The sequence below is a fragment of the Drosophila miranda genome, chromosome 2 (genome assembly GCF_003369915.1).
Source record: "Drosophila miranda strain MSH22 chromosome 2, D.miranda_PacBio2.1, whole genome shotgun sequence".
NCBI classification, from domain to species: domain Eukaryota; kingdom Metazoa; phylum Arthropoda; class Insecta; order Diptera; family Drosophilidae; genus Drosophila; species Drosophila miranda.
Genome location: NC_046675.1, coordinates 11,694,252 through 11,718,977, shown reverse-complemented (window position 1 = coordinate 11,718,977; position 24,726 = coordinate 11,694,252). Strand labels below are relative to the sequence as shown.

At 42.7% G+C, this 24,726-nt stretch overlaps 1 protein-coding gene across 4 annotated transcripts in view; it reads left to right on the top strand.

Annotated features, from left to right (window-relative positions):
- Positions 1-24,303, top strand: part of LOC108154937 (protein roadkill) — a 70,490-nt gene extending 46,187 nt beyond the window's left edge. For 2 of the 4 annotated variants that reach the window (XM_033389311.1, XM_033389310.1), the window contains 7 exons: positions 21,796-21,946; positions 22,308-22,429; positions 22,503-22,664; positions 22,745-23,040; positions 23,125-23,303; positions 23,376-23,518; positions 23,595-24,303. In XM_033389311.1, the coding sequence (XP_033245202.1) occupies positions 21,869-21,946; positions 22,308-22,429; positions 22,503-22,664; positions 22,745-23,040; positions 23,125-23,303; positions 23,376-23,518; positions 23,595-23,739 (1,125 nt within the window). In that variant the 5' untranslated portion in view covers positions 21,796-21,868 and the 3' untranslated portion in view covers positions 23,740-24,303. Of the gene's footprint in view, positions 1-10,832; positions 12,544-20,719; positions 21,314-21,795; positions 21,947-22,307; positions 22,430-22,502; positions 22,665-22,744; positions 23,041-23,124; positions 23,304-23,375; positions 23,519-23,594 lie in introns of those variants that run through there. The other 2 variants (XM_017285426.2, XM_017285427.2) reach the window with 2 other exon arrangements.
- Positions 24,304-24,726: the final 423 nt, after the last annotated feature.

The window sequence follows — 24,726 nt, the reverse complement described above, 5'->3', positions numbered from 1 at the left end:
AAAAAACTCCAAAGAAAGGGTAGAAAATGTAATACCCGAAGAACTAGATACCTCTCAATGTGGGAGATTTTTATAAGATATGGTCTTTAGATTTCTTTTGATATTTCTCAGACTTGAGTGAAATAATATTGGAGAGATTATGCTGAAGTCTGGTGGGATTATTTTTGGTAGAAAAGAATCTTAGAAGTGTGTCACGGTTCTTGGTTTTGGTTTTATCAAGTTCTTTATTTTCACGTCTGTTCTTTCCTTTTGTCGATCGTATAATGCCATCAGACTTATCCAAGTATCGCATAAAACATATCGCACTAGAGTATCGGTAAGGGCTAATATTGAGGTGTTAGCAAGGGTTAATATCGGGCTATCGGTAAGGTCTAATGTGTTGCCTTACACAAGCGATTGTTCTTTAGAAAATTCCTATCTTTTCAATGAAAACTATATGATAAAAGTGGTTCCTAACGGTTCCAAAGAGTACTCCCCTCTCGCTGTTGGTCTAGTCGGTCATACCCTCTTCTCTATGGCCAGGGTATGTGCAGCTCAGAAATAACAATTTTTATCTCAATGCGAGACGCGCGAGAGTCGCCCACAGTCGGAGCTGTCGCTGCAGCTGCAGCTTGCAATTGCCTTTTTTCTTCGGCTAACTGTTTTTTTGTTTTTTTTTCGGCAACACCAAAAATTGAAACCGAAAGAAACCCAAATAAACGGCCAAAGAAAGAGACGAATAAAAAATGAACGGCAAATGACAAAACGTAGCCGACGCCGTAGCCGACGCCGTCGCCTCGTTCGCTGGGGATATTACATAACAAGCGCGACGCGTTTTTGTGCAAACCTCAACGGCGGCAGCAGCGTCGTCATATGGCCCCAAAAAGGGGGCACGACAGCAGCAGCAGAGGCAGCCAGCAGCAGCAGCAACAGCCCAAACAGACAGCAAACGTAATAAGCGGCAAACACGAATGAGAGAGACACAAACACAAGAAAAACTTTGACTTAGTTTGAGCGAGCGAAACGGAACGTAGATCGAACCGAAGAGCCGAAGTTCGAGCCAAAGAAACGATCGAAAGAGCGAAAGACCTTTTCGGGTGTTGCTGGTGGTGGAGGGGAGTTTCTTTCGGCTTTCTTTTTACCCATCTGCTCTCTCTCTCTCTCTCGGGCCCACAAACTGTAACTTGCATCTCTCCCTACCGCTCTTCTTTATTTTTTGGGACTGTCCTAATTTCGCTTAATTACACATACAACAACAATGACAACATGGAAAGCAAGTACAGCCTTTTGGGAAGACGAATTTTTAGATACCCTTGAAGAGCCTTAGATGTGGGTCCTTATATATATATACATATATGTATATACTTCCTTCCTTGTATGCTATATGTATATATATATATATGAGTGTACTGTGCTCATAGTGAACAGGTTCTAAGTCGACCGTTCCTATGAAATATATATGAAATAGTTCACGATTTTGGTATTTTATGTTTTCCAAAAAAAAAAGGTAAAACCCTTTTGGATTTATTCCTATGAAAAATCTATATACGATCGGATTTTCATTATTTTTGTATGACTTCTGTATCTAAAATTAAATTTTAATATTCATCAATGGATTATCTCTAGAAACCGCAGAGTTTTTGCTGTCATTTGATTATATAATTTTATATATATAATTGCCCTTTCGAGAGATTTTTTCAATGGCATTTACATGATATAGTGATTCGAATGTGATCTGTAAGGCTGTAAAACATTTAAATCCGGAATATAAATTGTTTAATTGGAATATTTTCCAGATAAATATATATATATTGTTTCCCAGTTATTCGTATACTCGTACTTCTCCTAATATACTCATTGCAATCGATTGATATTTCTTATGACTCAATTTTCTTAATGTCTCATATTTTTCTAAAGAAAGACTTCTTTTCCGATTTGGGGACACGTCAGAAATCTCTGAAACTGAAAATCTATCTACCAATTTTATTCTTTATAAATTCAAAAAAATGCCAAAGATCTTCTCCAAATAGTAAGAGACTCTCCGAAGAGTATAATCAGAGCGAACTCCGCAGATATTGTGCGTAACGACGGCGCCGCCTGCTGGGGCTTCTTTCTCCCTATCCTCCCCATTCACAAACACCTCCGCCATTTCCCCCTCTTGCTCATCTTCTCTCAGACACCATTTTAATGTTCCATCTGTCTGCTCCAAACCTTTTCTTCACATTTGTATTTTTTTTTATGCAATTCGCTTTATTTTTTGTGGGTCTTTGCGTTTAAATGTTTGTCCGTCGCCATCGCCGTCGCGCACACAGTTTTCACTCTTTCATTTCGAAAATTTACGTTTATTTACAATTTGTCTTCATTTAGGGCGACGCACAGACGCAGACACCAACATTTTTTTTTTAGAGTTTTTTATTATTTCTTACCATTTTTGAGGGCCAACTCTTTCCGCGTATTGGATTGGGGGCCCATTGTAATGTTAACTCTCTTAACTGGGCCTTGACGCGCCAGTCGAGCTGCCTCGTTTCTTTTTTTTCAGTTTTTTACTGTTTGCTGTTGAGTTTTTCTTGGCTAAATATGATTAACAGCTGATTTGAAAGTTTTTTTTGGGGCTGAGACAGTGCTGGAAAGCAATGCGATAATTGGGTCCAGGGGAAACAGAGGTAACCTTTTAGTTCCCTTCGATAAGATTGTTTTCCAATCGATTAGCTTTTTCTAAGGGGTTCTACTACTTATATTCTTTAATAATATATATCCTGTTTCCTGAACGTTGTATTTTCTCTAGTTTCTCAATAGATCCCACATTTCCCATGCCTTAGTCATCTTTTTCTTATCGATAAGAACCTTCTTTTATCGAAAGAAATACTTGCTCACCTTGAAAACCTTTTTGACGCGATTATGTGGAGTCATTAATTATTGTTAAATCTATTATCAATATGCCAAAATCGCCTTTGGAGCGCTTCAATGCAATTTCTTATCTCCTTTTTATTGTTTCTATTAGACGTAATTTCGCTTATACGAAAAAAAGACAGCCTTGAAATGATAAGGAAATGATAACCTAATGGATTGCCATTTCTTATACACATTACTCAGACATAGAGACATTAATGAATGGAAATTTCTTATGGATTGGTTGTATTATTATTGAGTATTGTGGAGGAGTAGTTTTTTGGTAGGAGAATGGCTTGAGGACTTAAAGTTTATTTTGATTTTATAACTTTTTTGTTTTTTTTTTCTTCCGATAATATTACATAAATTATTTAGTATTTTCTGGTATTTTGTTAGTATTTATCTGGTATTTTCTATTATTTTTGGTACATAAATATTTGTAGATGAAAATTTCATAGGGGGGGTAGTATTTTTTTGATATTTTCTATTTAAGAAAGTATTTTTGGAAGCCATAAAGGTGCTACGATGAATATTTCTAATGAATCATTGAGCACCCTTCGGTGGAACACTTAGAACAAGTCTCGTAAATATTTACCATTAAGTAAATCTTCTTTCCAATGAAAAGCCAACAGACCAACTGCCATCCAATTACAAAGAAGTCCCCCGCTTAATGGCCTTTGAAAATCACTTAACAAGACACGAATCCGAGCTACCACCCAAGACGAGGGCTTCCACCGCAGCCCACCCCACAGTTTTCCAGCCATAAAATCCAACCTGTGGCTAATTTTACAGACTAATTACAGCCTAAAGGCCTCGTAATAATAAAGATTATAATAATAATAAAAAAAGAACAAAAGGGAAATTAATTACCCGCCGCCTTAATCCACAAACAGCAACACGAATCCGGAATCCGAGGGACAGACAGACAAGTGTCAAAGGTCAGAAGAGAGGCGCTCGCAAGGGGAAAACTTCTGGATGGGAAAAAAGGGAAAACCTTGGACTTGATCTGTAGGGAAAGCAATTAAAAACAGAAGAGCAATAGCAACAGCAATAAAAATCCATAAAAAGACAAAAGGCCATGCCAGAAAGTAAATTGAAACGGGAGTTGGACAAACAAAACGATTCTACTTGTTGTATCTTTTGGTTCTTGGCTCTCGGCTCTGACTCTTGGTTCTTGGCTCTGGGCCCTGTCTCTGAGGCCTGGCCTGCCTGGTGCCTGTCCAAGCGAGACGTATCCGGACAGTCAACGATATGGCTATGGGTATGGGGTCTCTGGGCCTGGGCCAGGGCCTGGGACTGGGACTGGACTGGGCCCACCAACGCTGCTTGATATTCGTGTGTGGCTCGCTGTCGTCATCAGAGACCACCGTCCGGACGGTCCTGAGGCCGAGGCTGAGGCTGAGGCCGCCGCTGCCTCACATGTTTGTTCCTCTGTTTGTCTCTGTGTGTGTGTCTGTGTGGAGTATCTGTGTGTGTTTAGGCACTGCGTCTGCGCTTAATACACCCAAATACACACTCGTCCGAGTATAAGCCATGATGTTTGCCCACAGCCATAACCCGAAACCACTTTGGTGGCATTTTTTATACACATATATTTTTTTCAGTATTTAAATTATTAAAAACAAAAAAAAACCACCCAGAAAATTGTATTTAATCGGGAAAGAGAGGGGGAAAAAGGAATGCAAGGAGTTCCCATCCAAAGCAAAGGCTCTCCAGAAGTTTTTAAGGGCCTACAGATATGGTTTGCTTCCAGGGGTACAGTGAAGACTAAAGACTGCCTGCGATCTACAATACATTATGTAAATATATCTAGAGATACTCTATAGATCTCTTTTGTTAAGGATTAACGATAAGCTGTCATCGCACGTCATGCGGCAGCACCCCTCGGTCATACTCACTAAACGAAAGAAACCTTTTCTTCAATTAATTAATTTCCCATTCTGCGAGTGTCTACTGTGCGCCTTTAAAGGCCACACATAAAGCCCAAGAGATACGCACACGCACTTCAAATTAGCCTAGGACTCAGATACAGATACAAGAACCACACATGCAGATACAGATACAAAGACAGGCAGGGAGTAGGGAAGCCACACATGCAGATACCCCCGATACCCTCAATCCTCAATCCACAATCCACACCTGACAGCAGAAGATCTTTGTGTGTGTTCGGTGCTCGCTCTCCCTCTCTCTGTCTCTCTTCTTCAAAGAGCTATCCATCTATCCATCACACATCCATCCATCAGACAAAAGAGCAGCTAAGCAGCGGAAAAGCCAAAAGATTGAATTATATGCCATTGAAAGTCTGTTGTAATTGTTAGAGAATTGTATTTGGGCTGCAGAAGAAAGAACCCAAAGAACGGGAGAACCTTCAGAGATCTTTGAAGATCTTTCAGAGTGAAGAAAGGGGTTGTATGAGAGAGAACGAGTGAACAAGAAGTACATGAGGGACCGGGACCCGACCGCACCGCATCGCACCGCAGCGGACCACACACGACGGCTGGATGGCTGGATGGATGGTTCGTTGATCTACAGGTGCTAAGGTTTCCTCCGGTGGTCTTTTGCCTATTCGGATGGCACCTTTTCAGCGTTTAATGAGCGTAAACAAACTCCGTGGGATGCAACTCCCCGATTCAGGAGAGCCAGAGCCGAGCAGAGCCTTCATCCTCTACTGAAAACTACTACGACTTCTCCTTCTACTGCTGGCATCTCCTTTGGCTTCTATGACTTCCCCTTCTCCTTTGGCTGCCGCTCCGATTTGTGGTTTTAGCCAGCGGGATGTGGTGGTAGATCCATCAAGAAGATGTCTTTTTGCAGTCCACAAAACGCAAAGACAATTTCATAATTTACCTACCACAGCGAGTCAGTCACAAAGGTAGGGGGTTTGAATGTTTTGACATTTTTGTTTGAGTCCCGCAGATAAGATCTGAACAAAATCCCATCCTGGGTGTTCTTCTCCTTTGAATGATGATCGCTTTGTGTCGCTCTTGGCCTTCTCCTGCCTGCCTTTTCAGAGTCTTTTGTGGATGGATCTTTGTGCATTGATGAAACGATTGAGAGACTGAAAAGATAATCCCACGACTTGACAAATTGTTTGCACAGACATTTTAGCACATTCAAACAATTTGTCGAAGGATTTCAGAATCAGATTTCGACAAACAGGAAATGCATTTCACAATTTTGTGGCTTGTTGCTACCTGAACGCAGAGCTTCCCTATCTCTATCTCTTCTCAGTCATCTGTGACTCTCGTTGACTATTGTGTAATCAAAACCACAGGCCAAACACCAAATAAAAATCCAACCCAAGGCCAAGTGAAACTTTTCTTTTCCCCTTACCATTAAAAGCCGGGCCAAAATGGGTTTGGTTTCTCACAAATACGAGACCGAATCGACTGGAAATTGTAAATCATTTTATGATTTATCTGTGAACTAGTTTTCGATGGGCGCGTGACAGACACGGGCAATATAGGCCCGAAAAAAGCGAGTTACAAAACATCAAATACAATCGCAAGGGACGACTGAAATCTAAAACCCGAAGCTGAAGCTGGGAGCAAATCCAAAGCGATCTAATCGCTCAGACCTGCGTTTAATTTAGCCGAAACCCCATGTAACTGGGAATCTATTTGGGTTATCTGTAAGAAAGAAAAAATATAATATTTTCAGATTATAGAGGAAAGATTGGGAAGTGTGATTTAGTTTTTATTGGGGATCGTTTTGAGAAAGAATTAACTAAGATATTCCTCATGGTTCTTCTTTTCTTCGATCTTAAGATGGTGTAGATGGTTTACTCATAGAGAAGTAGTTCTTCGTCGAACCTTAAAGAACTGGGTATCTTAAGGGTTTATCCGTAAGACCTTTGGCATACTTTGCGGAAAGAGTATAAATCATTAATATAAATTGAGTATAGATCAAAACAACCAAGGATTCTCAAGGATTTCGTAGATAAAAAGTGAAAAAATACATAAAAATTTACTTTTAACATGCATAACTAATGATCTCGGATTATATGGGTTCCTTCGACTGTCACGAGGCTAATCGAGGTCTTTTTTGGGTTTTTGGGCTACAACATTTCTTCTCTAAAAGTCTTATCATTGTTAAAACCTTTAGTAACTCGGATTTACTTGGTTGATATACATGAAATTTTAAATAGATACCAATATGAACTTTATCTAGCATAAGGCAAAGAAATATGTGGACTAGTCCCAAGGAACTCATTAAATATAGATGATAATGAGCAGAAAATCGGTTTATAAGAAGGTAATCCATTAAAAGAAACATAACCAAGGCAACCAAGAACTCTAACAATATCAGTGATAATTCAATGAAAATGTTATAGAAACCCTTACGAAAATCAAAGCCTCCAAACCGAACCCTTATTTCACTTTAAAGCCCACTTACCGAAATTGGCCTCCGATTAACAGTTTAAGCGACAAAAAGAAAGCATAGAAAGGAGAGCAAAAGAGGGTAAAACAGGCCAAAAAGCAACACAAAGCCCAAGCCCGAGCCAAAGCCAATCCAAGAGTCAAGACGCTGCCGTCAAAAAAAGATGACGACAAAGCGCAGATTTCTATGATCGTTGTATCTTTTTTGTGTCTATGTGTGTGAAATGCGGAAAGCTGTGTGCCCCAATCATTCATTTGTTACATGAGCAACAGTCACACAGCACAAAAAAAAAAATGAAAAAAAAAGATTGTGAAAATGTGAAATGTAAATTTCTCGACAAAAACCGAAAACCAAACCGAAAACCGAACCGAAAAACGCCAATTGCTGCAAAGTGATTACGAAAAGTCGAACTCTCTCTCTGTCCCTGTTTCTCTCTGGGGACTCTCTCCCTCTGCGGCTTTCTCACTCTCTCTCTCTCTCTCTCTGTCTCTCTCTCTCTCTGTTTGAAAGTTTCACCTGGAGGCACGAGTGCGGAAGTGATCCCACAGCAGCTTTTTCGGAGTCAACGTATCTGTATCTTACAACTCCATTTCGTATTTAACGGATGCAATGTCAGCATCTCGTAACTGGTTAATCTCTTGGCTTCGATCTCTTAAGTTTGGTGGGGGGTGGGGGGGATGATTTCTGCCTACTTTTGAAGGCAATCTCCAAATCAATTAACACTTTCGTTGCGTCGCTGCCCACGCAAAACGCTTACGCAGGCAGAGCAGCGACGCCGCGGCGCAGCGGCAGCACAGCCTCCAGTTTTGATTGCTTTGATTTCAATTTTGTCATCTGAGGTGCTTACAATGTTGCACAGTGATGCAGAAGGTGGCCTAAAAGCGATGAGAATCGAGTGATAGAACATCTCGGCTCTCGTTTCCGCCCGAAGAGTTTCTTTCTCGCTTTTTCCGCCACTTTTCGTTAGCTTTTTCGACTCCGATCCACCTTTTCGGAAAACCCCAATTTCAAAGACCACTTGAACCACTGTGCCATGTGGCGGCGCCTGCCTCGATTGTGAAAATTGGGTTATTGTCAGCCAGCAGCAGCGAACCATTCAAGCGGCAGGCAGGCAGGCATTTTTATTAAAACTTTTTGTTTTATTTATGGAAATTAGTGTCAAGTAAATCATGTGCATGAACATATTGGCACACACAGAAGCAAAAACACTAGCCTGTCCCGTCTACGAGTAGTATTATATCAGCGCATATGGGAAAGCGTTAAATGAAATTTCTATTTCATTGAAAATCGATTGATGATGATGAGTGGCAGCGGCAGGGGAGAGGCAGGGGGTCAGGCGGGTCAGCAGGCGCCGGCCATGATGTTGTGAAAGTTCCAATGGAATTGAAACTCATTGAAGATTCAATGACTAAGTGGAAAAGGTGAACCAGTTGCCATAATGCTTCCGCAAATAGCGCTGAAAAACAGAAAGGAAGTTGAACATCGATCACAACATACGCCTCCAGCTGCTGCTGGCCCAAAAGGTCACTGAACGTCCGTTTTGTCCATTCAAAAAAGATGAGCAAACTCAAAATACGAATACGAATAGATCCCCCCTTTATATGGCCGTGTGGGGGCGTTGATAACTTTGAAATTGATCGTTGGATGTTCCAACATATGATTCAATTAACGAACGGATTTGCCTTGGAACTTCAGTGACTGTGACTGGGCCGTGAACCTTTGCCAGAAACCTTTGTTAAGAGTCTTATGATTCTCGGTTGGCAACAGAATTCGAGGTGAAACTAGACCCACGTTTGAGTTGGCTAAAGGTCTCCCCCGTAAAGCTGCGTTTCTTCTTTCAACCGAGGGGCGACCACCGCATGACGCGTGAGGAAGTAATTCCCATTCAAAATCCACCAATCTCTAGAGTAATACCCTCTGCATTTGTGGATAACTCAATTATGCCAACGATTTCGCAAGTTTTCGAGCCCACTCCGCCTACACCCTACTGTGGGGGGCACTTTGAACCATTTGCGGGTGTGCAATGGGTTCGCATAACTCGACTTTCAACACCTTCGGGGCGTCGCAACATCAAAGGGCGGGGCATTACTGTCAAATTTTCACACATTCTAGCAAAATGCCACAGAGAGCGACCAGAGGCTATATGGACTTGGACGTGGACCGACTGAAACCATCTAACTAATGAGCAGGCAAACAGACAGACGGTCAGTGGAATGGCCACACGTGTGGATTGGTCATGGGTGATTGTTGCAAGAGGTCGGACGGAAGCTGCAACTAATGCGAGATATCTCCAGTGCCAGTGCGTGTGTGGCCTTTACCTAAAAGGACACACACGAAGCCCTTTTGGCCTTATGCTAATTCGCAGGCCATAAATGAGACGGATGGTGCCGTCGAGTGGCAAGTGGTGTGCGAGTAGTTGCAGATGCAGTGTATCTATATGTGTATGTGTATCTGTATCTGTAGTTGTGGTAAGTGGAAAAGTGCTGGTGCTGCGGCTAGCTATGGAGTGCCAGCACAGAGGCAGGGGGTCCCAACGCACTGCCAGCGACATGTGTTGCAAGTGCCACCGACAACGCCCCATTTGGATACACACAAACACAGGCGCAAAGTAGGATGTGCCACCCCAAAAAAGTGACAAAAGAGAAGGCTAAAGGGGATTGGTCCGACCATGAGATACCCTGTAATCAGAAAGGTTGCGTTGCTTCGTCTATAGGGTATCGAAAGCGTCACCAAAGGATGGCCAAAAGCTTATTTGTTCCAATGTCAATCGTTCCAACAAAGAAAATCTCTTGTGTGGGTGGCGATAACTGTAATTTAAAGATATAGGAACTGAAGGGAAGGCCGCCTGCCGCGGTCCCATTGAAGAGCCACATGAAGAAGGGGGGGTGGAGGCCAGAGGCAGAGAGAGCGATAGTGATAGAGAGCAGAGCAAGAGCGAGCGCCGTATTTTTTGAATGAGCGAGTGAAACGCAGAAATGAGTAGATAGAGCGTAAAAACGGTCGAACCGGCCGAGCGAACTCGAACATCGACACGAATCGCCGGGCTATGGAAAGGTGCCGACAGCGAGGAACAACGGCCCCAGCAACATTATAAAGCACCCACGCACCTCACCTCCCCGTGTTTGATCCACAATATACCTTGCATGCGCTGAATTTTCTGTGCCGTTTTGCCAGTTTTCTACCTTGCCGGCAACACGTTTTCTGGCAGCATGTGGCCGAGCAACATTTTGTAAGCAGCAGCAACATTCGCTGGCGGGACGGGCGTATTGAAACGGCCTTGCCTCGCGAACGCGATTAAACATGTCCAATCGTTCGCCGTTATTTGAGTCGAGAGGTTGCCTGCTCTGTCGCACCAGCCAGCTTTTGAACTGCACGGTTGCTGCGCGCGCGTCAAATAAGTTAATAAGAAATAATAAAAGTACAAAAGTTTATAAATTTTAACGTAATTTTAACTTTGGATCCCTCTGCCGGCCGTAACGTCAGTTGTTCTGCTCACCTCCGCCCTGTTTTCGGCCCGTTTTCGTGTGTCGTTCGCCCACCAACCAACAAAAACGAAAAAGATACAAAGATACAAGATACAACCAAAAATCCAAAGCACACACTCGAAAAATTATACAAAAAAAGTAAGGCTTGTGGAGCAATGTGTGTCACAAGAATTTGTTAAAATGAATAAGAATTGAAAAAAAAAATTGAGTAATTTTTTATCGAAATTAAAAAAGCAAAATCCATAAAAGGTGTGCTCTGTGTGTGTGTATGTGTGTGTGTGTATTTAAGATAAATATATATCCATAAAGAAAGAGATAAAAGATAGATTTGTATCTTTTGAATTGAAAGTAAAATGTTTGAGCCTTATGTGAAAATCAAGAAAAAGCGAAATGTCCATGAAATTTATCAACAAAACAACGAGAATTTAGAAAGGGAACGGGACCAACCACAACAGGAGCCGCAGGAGTCGCAGGAGGATAGCAGTGATAATTGTTGCTGCCTGGAGGAGGTGCCCCCAATAGCACCAGGGGAGGGCGCCCCAGTGGCAACAGCAGCAACAGCAGCAACAGCAGCAACAGCAACAATAGCAACAGGAGGAGCCAGCAGCAGCAGCAGTGGAAACTGCAGCCGATTGCAGCAATTGATTTCCACGCCGCCAGTATTATTGCGTAGATCTTCGCTGTCGCCGCCGCACCAGCAGCACCACCAGCATCCACAAGGGGGCAACTCTCCTTTGCACCACCTTCCGCCACTAGCTGTAAGCACACCACCGCCCACACCACCCACACCGCCGCACCACCAGCAACTGCAGCAACATCTAGCTGCTGCGCCTTCAGTTTTGCAACAGCATTTGGGTCACCTGAATTACGAAAGTGGAGCAACTGCAGCAGCAACAGTAGCAGCACAAGCGGCAGCAGCGGGAGCTGGCACCAGTCGAAGTGGATCGGCAACACTGGCACAGCATTTGGCAACACCCAGCAACATATTGCAGGCGGCGTACAGCAGTGGCAGCAACAACTTGCAAAATATATTGACGCGCTCACAAAGTTCCTCCACCTCCTCCTCCTCCTCCGCCGCCGCCTCCTCATCACACGTTGCAAGCACCACCTCGGTCGCCGCATCTGCATCTGCCTCATCGTCCAGTTCCTCCAACAATAACAATTGCAGCAGCGCCTGTGCGGGGAATACCCATTACAACGGTGGCAGCAACAACAGCAACAGCAGCAGTCACCACAGCAACAGCATCATAGCCAGCCGCTTGTTTGGGGCAGCATCATCCTCTTCTTCATCGGCCAGTCCCTCCTCCTCCTCCTCTTCGTCGTCGTTGTCGTCGTCAGCGTCTCACCTGCCGTCATCGTCGCCTCATCATCTGCATAGCCATCATTCCGCGTTGACCAACTCCATCACGAATCGCATCAATCAGAGTATACGGCGGCATCTCAATCAGCAGCAGCATCATCCCATCAGCGCCTCCTCCTCGTCCTCCTCCTCAAGTGGCACGTCGTCTCGTTTGCCGCATTATCAGACGCAACAATCGCCAATCCACCAGCAACAGCAGCACTATAATTGCACTCATCCTGGACAGCAGCAGCAACATCATCATCATCATCAGAGTAGCAGCAGCGGCCATCATCATCATCAACAACAGCAACACCACCAACACCAACACCACAGCAATAACCACAACAACAACAGCAGCAACAATCAACAACAACCGCAACAATCTCCTCTGTGCCTAGTATTATTAGTTAAATGCCCCAATTCTAAGGAATTTTGTAACGCAGCCGCCGCAAATTTCTGTGATAAAAGGTAAGGGATACACCAAAAAAAAATGGAACCTACTATTGTTCTTATGTGTGGGCATGTGGCATGTAAATGAGAACACAGCAGGCACAACGAATGCTTAAATGCCATCGAATGACATTTTGTACTATAATCTTATGTGAATCTTTTACACCTCTAAATGGTGGCAAAAGCTAATGGAATTCAGGCAGAAAAGTGGTAAAAGCTAATGGAAATCACGAACAAATGTGTCAGAAGATATTCAGGAATGTTTTAGAGATCTGTCAATGATAATATTTGAACTGTTAAAGGTTCAGAAAAGGTTTTTTTATAAAGATATAAGTCTGAAAAGTGAGGAATTTATATTATATGATCATCGGACAATCAGGCAAATATCTAAAAAAAAAGAAGGAACAGATTGGAATATGAGTAAAATATATTATTTAAAGGTTCTTAAATGGAAAACCCCCCACAAAAAAGTGAAGACATATAAGTTTCATTATATAAAACTTTATAAAAGTGGGGGAAAGTCTATTTATAAACCAATAGAATGCCTATAGAACCAATAAAACTCCCTCAAACCATAGAAAACCAACTCAACCCATTAGATATGTATATGATCTCACTAAGCAAACGGGAAAACCCTCACATAAACCCTTGGGGGCATAGCAACAAGTACTAAATTATGGCACATTTCACTCAGTTTACGAAGGACTTGTAGGGCAAACAATCATTAGCAGCAATTCGAATGGTAAATGCTCTTGAGATGTGCCGCCTCGCTTGTGGGGGTACGACTATGACCCACTTTGGTATTCTTTGGTATTCAGGCAGCAGGACCTGCCCTTCTATCCTGCCCTGAAATACATTCCGCATACACTCGTACTCGGAAGCCCATTGTCACATCCTTGAGTTGGTGGAAACCACCAGGCAACAAACAAACCACTGAACAAACAAAACTTTTCATTGGTACTATTTTGTATGTTTGTATGTATATTATTTTTGATGACTTGTGAGTTTTTCTGTACCGAGTAGTAGACCTCGATGGATGTGGGGGTTTGGTTTTTTTATATACGGCTCTGACCTTACTTTTGCGTAAGTAATTGGTTTCCTTTCCTCCATGAAACTTGATGATAATTTGCCTACTGTATCTCTATTGATTGGTGGTGGCACGTGGTGGTCACTGATCAGCCCCAACCCTAAGCCTTAAGCCACCCACTCTCTCTCTCGCTCGCTCTCTCTATAGATGGGTTTTCCCTTGCCCTGAAAATGTCGTAATATTGCATGGGCGTATAAACACAAAACTTAAGTAATTAAGTTTTCTCTCACTCCCCCTCATCTCTATCTCGCTCGCTCTGCCACCCCTAAGCATGCTTTTCTTTGAGCTTTCACGCACACACACACACACGGGGAAAAGCTGACCCCAAAAGGCGTTCGCCTAACCTCAAAAAAAAGTATAACAATTTGGTAAACAACAAAGAAAATGTTTGTGTTTTATGCTGATGCGTTTTGTTTACCGTTTCATCCATTGAGTGGCACTCAATTTTCGGCTAATTAATGGGCGTGGAGACCAGCTGTTTTTTCAGTCATTAAAGAAATGAGCAAGAAAGGGAAAAAGCGAGAGAGCGTGAGGAGAGTAAAGAATGGGCAGGGAGAAAGGCAAAGAGAACGAACAGCAAGAGAGAAAGGGCAAGAGAGAGAGAGTGAAACAGAGAAGCAGATTGTGAGGTGCTGGAGAATTGAGACCATGGCTATGGCTGCTGCTGGTGGAAACACAGAGGGAGACGAGACGAGACCTCTTTCTTAATGCTTTTGACCATGTGCCACAAAATTGTTAATGTGCTTTTGCCCCTCCACCCCCTTCACCCCATTTGCTGCACTTGTTGCTCATGGCCTTGCTGGAGTGAAATTCTCTGATAATCAAGAACAAAAAGCGTTTCTTTGTGCCGCCTCTGAGTCATGGATGGGGAGGGGGTCTTTGGGTCTTTATCAGTGCCTTGGCCCCACATTGACGTCTGCGAGTGGACAGGCGCGCACGCACACAGAAACACAGGATGGGTGCATTGACAGCATTCTGCAGGGTGTACACTGTACAGGGTGTCTGCTGTCATTCTGTTTCGCTCTGTGGTTTTTTGGGGGGGACCAAACGGGAAGTCTGCTTCACTGAATTTTTGCGGCTGTGAAAGGGCTTGCTTTTGGCGGCTGGCAGTCGCCTTGGCAACATTTGTTGCTGGCAACATTATGCAATGACCTCTTTCAGCTTCCGCTCTCCGCTCCACCTATCCATCATAGCTCCCTTTGAAAGGTGAAGGTACCTCTGATATGATACTTACTGGAGGGGAAGAAATGAAAGTTGATATTTCTGAACACTTATTGAAGAAAACCTCAGTTTTAAAACACTATTGTTCAGATATCAGCGGGTTTTGAACAAAATTGAACAAACAATACTAAAACCCCATGTCTTAAACATTTTAAAACACTATTATTCACATGCAATAAATGCATTTGGAACGTTTCAAGCTTTCAAAAATTAGTAAAATTAATGAAAATCCTTCCAACTTTTCATTTCACAAATTCAAAGCAGTGCATAATGCTGTGAAGCAGCGAACTGGTGTGAATCACCAGAATTTCTGAAAAATCTCCAGTACATGTTGATTTTCACCAAATTATTGTTATCTCTTTCACTTATTTACTGATATCTGGTGTGTGGCTGCAATGCAACTTTCCCATTTTTGTGACTGGTGCCCGCCACGGGCTGTCGTCTCCCATTTATTTTATATAAATTATTGAAAACTTTCAAAAGTTAAAGCGAAATTAAATTCATTAACATAGTCGCTGTCCAACATTTTTTTAGTGCTGCTGCAGCATGCGGATCTGATGATAACATGTTGCATTGAGAGTTTACAATGGTTTTTCTCAAGGAGTGTGATATATCTTTTCCCAATAGGATCTTATCTCCTCATTTTAACAGCTATTTCGCTGATATTTCTTATTGCCACAATCTACGATCTGCGAGGGGAGTATCTTTTTCGCTTTGGCCTTCATTCTTTTTAGAGTAATTGCTCTTTCGAATCGTGTATCTTGAACTCTGCTAGAGGTGCAGATAAAAATTCAGGAGGAGTTTTCACTTTGCTTCAACACAGCACAACATTTCACCCAATAATCGTAAAACGAAAAATCTGCCTCGCTCTCTCACTCAACCCACATTTTATTTAGAACAAATCTCTTGGAAATCGAGCGAAAAGCAAACAAGAATTTCTAAGCCAATAAAAGACAGAGACGGACAGGGGCAGAGGCAGAGGGTGAGCGAGAAGACAGGCAGTCGTCTTTAAGCCAAATACAGATCACGAAGACGCATTGCGCCTAAAGAAAAAGTAGTAGAAATCCAGAGAGCAACCACGAAGCGAAGAAAAAAAAAAAAAGAAAGCACGACAAAAACAAAATGTGAAAACGCATGAAAGCCAATTTCTTGCCATCTCCCTCTCACTCACCGCTCTCTTCAGTGCCGCTCAATTTGTTTAGAAAGTGCAGAGAAAGAGGTAAAAGCGGCAAAATGCAAACAAGAAAGCTCCGTCTGGGCGTCGGGTGTCGGGCAAAAGTTTGCCCCAAAAAATGTTTGAATGGGAAAATTGGGCACACATGGAGCATGTTGCTTATTAATTTATTGATTTCATCGCGATGATGACCATACCGATCGGTCATAATGATGTTTGCCAGCGCCGCTCAAACTTGTTATACAACAACAAACACAACAAAGAAAACACTAAGAGCCACGCGCTACAACTCGAACCAAAGAGAGAATCACAAAAGAGAGTCGTGCACACAGAGAGAGCCTCAAGCCTCGACGACGTCATCAAACAAGTTTTTGACTCGCTTTACGATTACATAAAAGTATTGCTCTCGTTTCGAGCTGCGGCTTCGGCTTCGCACTCGGCTTCGTGTTTGCTTGCGATCGGGTGAAAACGTTCGCTGCCCACCTACGCGCCTGCGCACAGTCCGGGCCATACAAATAAGCCCAGGGCAGCGCAGCGCAGCGGCGTCGGCGCCGACGTCGTGATGTTGCTCATTTTTTATGCTGCCTGTAATTTTTACGTAATCGAAATATGTTTTCCCCTCATTATTATTTGCGGTTAAAAAATGGTCAACTTTCATTTATGCTGCAATGCCCCCCGAACCGAACCGAGCCGAACCAAAAAAAGTGTCAAACAAATGTTGCAAGCCACGCCCACGGCCTACTTTCGAGCAAACACAAAGTGTGACAAAGGCCTCGTCTTCAGTTGATTAGCATATCAAATCCACAAAAAAAAACCAACAGAAAAAACTAAGCCACGGCAGTTATGTAAAAATTAACAGCATAATCGTATTATGCGTGGAAAATGGGACGCGATGACCATTGTCACATGCTGATGACGAGAGATCTGTTGAAATTAATTGCGATTTATAAGGTCAGCGAGAGGTCAAAGAGTTGAAGCTTCAAGATGAGATATAAATCTATTGAACAATGGTCAAAGGAATATTTTCTTTAAAAGCACGACAAATGATACATGTCCACCCCAGGAAAAGTCCCTTCATTAGAGCTTTCACTTTAACTAGATTGAAAACAAAACATATGTCCATTTAGGGTCATATTCCAGCTCCCTAAGGGACTCATACAAAGTTTTCCCTGCAATCAAGGATCATTTAAGAGGTTAATGTATGGAAACATAATTTCCCAAACTTTCAATTGTTTCCATTAGTGCAAACAATGAAAAAACAATCGAATAGGCCCAAACAAGGTAAAAACAGCAAAAACATCGAAACAGAAGGCAAATTTCACTCCACTTACATGATTTCGTACGCTTTATATAACAACAAAAGCAACAAAAGCTTAGCAACGGGGTAGAGGCGGCAGCGCAGGCGACGACGGCGCTGTCGACTTTCACGAAAACTGCAGGCAAAACTGCATATGCGAGAGCGAGACAGTGAAAAAGGAGAGGAGCTTTCTCTCCCTCTGCAAAAACGCAATGCGGATCGTGGATCGTATCGTGGAACGTGGATTGCAGGAGGGGAGGCAGGTAGGGAGGGCAAAAGGCAAATGGACGGGCGATCGGCTTGAGTGAAAGACCCCAAAACGAAATCCAAAGAAAACGAAGCACAACAAATGGAGAAAAACAAAAGCGATAACAAAAATGTTGAGCGTGGGAGTTTTGAAAATTAATATGCGTCAACTCTTGACGACACTCCAGGGAAGGGGGGAGAGCTGGAGAGTAGGGAGAGCTGGAGAGAAATTGCATGCGTTGCCTCTTCTCTCTCTCTTTCTCTTTCTTTTCTTCGGGTGGGTGGGTGTCATCGTTGCTGCTGCTGAAGCGTTTGCTGCTGCATTTGTAGCGGAAGTGATGTTGTCGGTTGTTCGTTGTTTGGGGAGCAAACGAACCGAACGTGTTGGATGGAAGGAGAATTTCTCTTTTGAAATCATTTTCATTGGCATGAAAGTTCACATTATTTAAATTAAATTGCCAACCGGCGACGCTTCTTCCTCTTGTCGCGGTGTCTCTCCATCTCTCTCTTCCCCGCAAGAAAAGGTGGGATTACTTTGGGTCGAAGCTTTGGATACCCTTGAAAATATATCATACATCCCTCGTCCAGGTAATAATAAGGTACTTAATTGTTACAATCTTCTTAGTGGTTCCAACAGGCGCCATTGAATTAACAGAAAAGTATCCTCTTGAAAGGGTAGAAAATCCCATTCCCTTTCTTCGCTGAAAACTTTTCATCAAACACATTATGCCCTCCTTCTGCTAGGGTAGCAAATATGTGTCTTTGCATTTACAATATGTAAAAAGAAAAGCGTTTCCTTTTGCTCGCTCACTCAGCGACAGCAGAAAAGCGTTTTTCACTCCGCTCCATTCATTTGTTGTTGCTTTGGTGGTGTTTGGTGTTTGGGCGGCGAGTGAAAGGAGGCATTTGTTGTTGGTGAAAACTTTTGTGGCAGCCGCCATACAAGTGAAAACTCATGCGATAATTTGTTGTAAAGAAAAAAATGAAAATTTTCACCATTTTTGTTGTTTCGTTTATTATTGCCTTTTGTTGTCGACATTCGTTCGCTGTGATTGTTGTTGTAGTTTTTATCAAATTTCATTTAAATGCTAATGAAAAGTGTCCGGAAGTTGTGGAAAGCGCCAAAGCGAGTCGCTCAAATTATATAAGTTTTCCTCTTTTCTTTTTTGGCGGAAAGATTTTGGTGAAAATTGTGAGCCGCACACACTCTCTATCTCTCCCAAACCCCTGCGCTCTCTTTGGAGCAGCTGCTGACAAATCAATTTCTCCTTCTCCTTGTTGCCCCTTTCCTTTCTTCATCTCCTTCCTCCTTTCGCTTAAGCCGATTTATGAGATTTCTTTAACGCGTGCTGCCCCTCCTCTGCTGCGCCGTTTCTTCATTTGTCATAAATTCTCTCTGCTTTTTCGTTCTTCCTTCATCTTGTGCCCTTTGTGAGAGAGCCAGCCCACACAAAGACAGCAAAAGAGAGGAAGACGGCTCTGCTCATCTGTCCGCCGAGGATCGCCCAGGGTGATCTCCTCTCCCACTCCCACTCTCGCTGTGCCTTCTTCGTGTCCGTGTCCAAGTGCATTCGTTGCGTCTCAGCTGTCGGATGTTTGAACAGGCGCGTCCTCCCGCATTAGGCTGGTCCCTAACTACAGTACAGGGCAGCACATACTGTTGATATTGGGAAGGGTCAGCATTTGTGGGTTTGCTTTGGACCATGGCTAATGGCTTTTGGCAGCTAAGCAAGCAAAGCTAATGGCATGACTGGGAGAAATTAAATGGAAAGGAATTTGCATTCAGATGTGTGCGTGTGTTTGCTAAACAAAATTTCATTATACATAATTACATTTTGACTCAAAATCTTCTCAGTCGGAGGTATTGAAGGTATAAATTCTAATACCTTAGAGATTTAACGGAAAGTAATAGAATTTGTCACTCGTTTGGTATTTTCATTAAGTATTAAAAAGTCGTTGAAGGTCCACCCCAATGCACAGCGCAGTACCTCGTCATCACGCGGAGAGAGGCAGAACCTTACCTGCTGCTACTGTCCGCTCATTAAGCTTCGGCTTCTTGAGCTTAACCTTCTTAAGCCCCCCTCCCCCGCCCACCCATTGTGTCATTTGCCTTGTGGCGCCATATCCAAATGATTTTCAATGTCACAACGAAACAAATTTTTTTCGGCTCTTGGGCCCTTGAGAGAGCAAGAGGCGAGGCAGAGGCTACAAACACAGAGAGAAAGAGAGAGAAGAGGCGGCTTAAGGTAATGGCTGATTGTGTGTGTTGGTGTTTGTGTGCGTGCCTCAATGCCAAATCAATGTCATTAACATTAAAGCACACTCACTAAAAATTGAACAAAGCGGCCTGCGAGTGCTAAACAGTGGAGTTGCGCTGCCTGCGTTGGCTTCTCTGCTGACTGATGACTGCTCTGCTCTGCTCAGTCGCTGCTCTGTCGGCAGTTGGTTTTACGGTTTGTTCACCTTGACGAAATGCGCGTCAAGCGTCAACCTTTTGCTCTGGCTGTATGACAGCTCACACATGCAAACGCACGCAGAGAGGGAGACAGAGGCCCATTGAAGGTCCTTCCAGCTGGATTTGATGATGGCCATCAAAATCGCCAGCCCAGCAGCCTGCCAGCACAAGGTACATATAGGCAGGAGGGGGTACATATGTACATGATACCCTTCAAGCGGCCCTCACTGCCCTACCTTCCATTGAATGTACCCTGTGCCAACGCACCTTGAAAAATCTCAACCTTGCGGGAGAGCAGAACACACGCTATTATTGTTGATGCTGGTGGCGCAGCCTTGTACAGATTTTCCGAGTTTTCCTCTGCTTAATTGTACAAAAATTGCTGCTGCCGCGGCTGCCGCTGCTTCTGCTGCTGTTGCTGCTGCTGCATCTGCGCCTGCTTGCAACTCCGACACAAACGAGACGAATGTGTTTTGTTATAGTGTGGCAGATCTACCTCTACCTATCTCTCCCTCTCCTAAGCATCACCTTCACCCTCTGCATCGCTGACCCATTGTTTGTCAATTTTCCACTCTTGGCTACAATTCTGGCTGTTCTGTTGGCCCTTTGTTTGCTGTCATCTGCAGAGCCTCTTCTTTGCCTGTTTTGTGTCCTTAGACACGGATTTCCTTTCGTTTCCTGTGGATGTTCCAGGTCCATCAGTTTTCTTTTGCTGCTCCTGCGCAACGGTTGTGTTTTTCTTCGATTGTGATATTCCTGCCAGCCGCGTTTGCTCTGTTTCCCAGTTCGTATCCAGACAAAGCACACCGAACTTTGAAAGCTTCCAAAGCTTCACTCCGACAGCTTCTTACTGTGATCGAACTGCATATACTGCCATCTCGCTTCGTTCTACACGCATTCCATCTGCCTCCCTCACACGGCCACGCTCTCAAGCGCTGACTAATTTACGGAATAACGGTTAACGTTTGAGATTCCTTCGTTCCGCCATTCCACAATTATGATACCACGCTGCTGCTGCTGCTACTGCACTTTTTGGCGCATTTCGTTTTGTGTTGTCCTCGCGTTTGTGTCGTGTTAATCGTGTTTTTTAACTGAAAAGATTATTCTTGTTAATTTGTCGTTAACCTGTAACTTGTCTCGCCGATTTTGTTCCGTGTTTTGTGTGCGTGTATTTTAAACGGGCGGCAAGCTGGAGAACTCCCTGCTGTTGAAGCTGCTCAATCTACTCGCGAGGCACTCGACTTCTGACTCAAGTTTTGTCAAAGTTGAATTCGAGCGCAGTATCATGGATCTAATACAAGAGCCAAGGTGAAACCACACGAAACATATACGATTTTAATTTGGGAAAAAATCCAAAGAATCAAAGACGTTTTCCTACCCTAAATTCCTTCTTGTCTTTCCCTGTCTTCTTTAATCTCCATTTGATTTCTCTGTTGCCCCTCTTATCTTCTGCTTCTCCGTTTTTTCTACAAGATCCATGCATCTCTCTATGGCTAAGTTTCTTTTATCTTTATATCATCCAAGAAGACTTTCCCAACATTGTAATACATAGAATATCTCTCCAAAGCCTGCAGGCTTTGCTCCTTACTCTCTAAGAAAATATAATGGCATACAGTTTTTATACAACCGAAACAAAATGGTTACTTAACCACAAATAAAAGTTATCCGTCTCTCTATATCTCTTCTTTCTGTTCTACTTTAAATAAAAATATGTATTATCTAGAACAAATTTTCATATATCTATCGTTATACCTAATCCTAAAATGTGTGTTTTTGATTCGTTTTTACAGATTGCCGGTGAACGAATGTCAGGCAAGCCAAACAGCTAGAGTCACCTCGAACCTGCACGCATCCAGTAGCACGATGGCGGTCAGCCGTGTACCCTCGCCGCCCTTGCCGGAAGTTAATACGCCAGTTGCCGAGAACTGGTGTTATACGCAGGTAAATCCGACTCCCAATCCTCGTCCTCGTCCTCATCCACAAACTCCCTGCCTTCCTGCCGATAATCCCACAGAAGGGATTAAATTTCCCTCCCTATACATATACAAATGTCCGTCTGAGCATTCCTCTGGGTGTGGATTTTTGCATTCCTATGGATTTGCCGATCGAATTTCACAATTTTTCGTGTAAACTGAATCCATTTTGTTGTGTGGCGGCGGTAAATGCATTTCCGTTTGGGCTACAGGTGCGCCGTGCAGTGTGGCATTGATGTTGGGGGAGAAATCTGAGATGGTCTCCCAGGAAGGAGATGTATACTGAAAATTGTACTAACTCTTGCCACATCCTCTTCTCATCTTTCCAGGTTAAAGTGGTTAAATTTAGTTATATGTGGACCATAAATAACTTTAGTTTTTGTCGGGAAGAGATGGGTGAGGTACTCAAATCGTCCACATTCTCAGCCGGTGCTAATGACAAACTGAAATGGTAAGGAAATCACATCTTACAGAGATCTATAATATCTATAATACATTTTCTCTCTTCGCTGTTTCGCTTCCAGGTGTTTACGGGTTAATCCAAAGGGCCTCGACGAGGAGAGCAAGGATTACTTATCATTATATTTACTATTAGTTTCGTGTAATAAATCAGAAGTCAGAGCCAAGTTCAAATTTTCGATACTGAACGCGAAGCGTGAGGAGACCAAAGCCATGGAATCCCAAAGGTAAATCCATCAATCTTCATCATTTGAGGATCCCCATTCATCACTAATCAATCAACCACACATCTGGTTTACCTTTGTAGAGCTTACCGTTTTGTGCAGGGCAAAGATTGGGGCTTCAAGAAATTCATACGACGCGACTTCCTGCTGGACGAGGCCAACGGCCTGCTGCCGGAGGACAAGCTAACGATCTTCTGTGAGGTTAGCGTCGTGGCGGACAGTGTTAACATCTCCGGACAATCCAATATTGTGCAGTTCAAAGTGCCCGAGTGCAAGCTCTCCGAGGATCTTGGCAATCTCTTTGACAATGAGAAATTCAGCGATGTGACGCTCTCAGTGGGCGGTCGAGAGTTTCAGGCGCACAAGGCCATACTGGCAGGTAAGCAGAAGACCTTTAAATCTTTAAGCCATCATTTGGGAATCGCTTTAACCCACACGTTATGTTTATGTATGATATTTTCAGCGCGCAGCGATGTCTTTGCGGCCATGTTTGAGCATGAAATGGAGGAGCGTAAGCTGAATCGTGTCGCCATAACCGATGTGGATCATGAGGTTCTTAAAGAAATGCTGCGATTCATATACACGGGCAAGGCGCCCAATTTAGAAAAAATGGCTGATGATCTCCTAGCGGCTGCTGATAAGGTAAGAAAATCCTCATAATTGATTCTTTTTTTGAATTGTGTTTAATCTGGAAACTCGTTTTTTCCATTACAGTATGCACTCGAAAAGCTGAAAGTGATGTGCGAGGAGGCGCTGTGCGTCAATCTCTCTGTTGAAACAGCAGCCGAAACATTAATATTAGCTGATCTCCATAGTGCGGATCAATTGAAAGCACAAACGATAGATTTCATAAATACGTAAGTGTTTTAAACCATTATTTTTCTGCCTTTGGTTTTCCTTTACTTATCTTTGGCTTTTCCCTCTTTCGTACAGTCATGCCACCGATGTGATGGAAACCTCTGGATGGCAAAATATGATCACAACACATTCACATTTGATAGCAGAGGCATTTCGTGCACTCGCAACACAACAAATCCCACCAATTGGACCACCAAGGAAACGCGTGAAAATGAGCTGAAACCACACTTCAACAACAACAACTACAACTGCTAAAACAACAACAACAGCAAACCGTAAAGCAACACCAACAACAACACCAATAGCAACCTACAAGAATCAAAGCAATATACTATATGAAATTTACGATAAATGCAACAATTTGTTCGATCGATTGGCAGCTAACCTCAAGAGAAAATGCCGCAGAACAGCTACAGATACAATAATTACACCCACAACAATCAATTATTTGAACAACAGGCAGAAGAATACAATGAAACGGGAAACGGAGTTAGAGTTAGAGTTGAAGAAAGATGGAAAAATGATGGAAATGAGGAGCAGGAGCAGGAGCAGGCAGTACCCTATATTGTTTCGATTTTTGAGTAATTTAATTCATTTTTTAACATAAAACCTTGATTCTAATTGTATTTTTATTTTAATTTTGTTGAATTATGATTATGATCCTATGATTAGAATGTTTACAAGTAATAGTTATCCATTAATTCTACGTTTAAGTCCAACAAACAAAAGAAACAAACAACAAAAGTACTAAGTAAAATAAAGAAAGAGAGCAGAAACACAAAAAGAAAGTTGAAAATATAATATAATATAAAATAAAGTAAAAGAGTAAAACGAGCGATTAAGAAATCCATCAAAAATGAAATAAACAAACAAACAAAACAAAAACAAAAAAAAAAACGGAAAAGCAAACAGAAAATGCAATGAGAGAAAAACGCAACTATTATTATTATTCTAATTGTAACGAATTATGATTACCGATTACAAAGCGTACACTTTGATTGTGATGTATATTCGATGAGAGAGAGAGAGCATGAATATGAATATGAATATGATGAGGATGAGGATGAGTATGAGTATGACTAATGTGTGGAGTAACGAATAACGAATAACGTGTAATGATGAGTATGTAATTGAGTAATGCATAATGATACGGATATGATAATGAAGTTGATTTATACTGTATTGTGTGTATATGTAAACTCGGAAA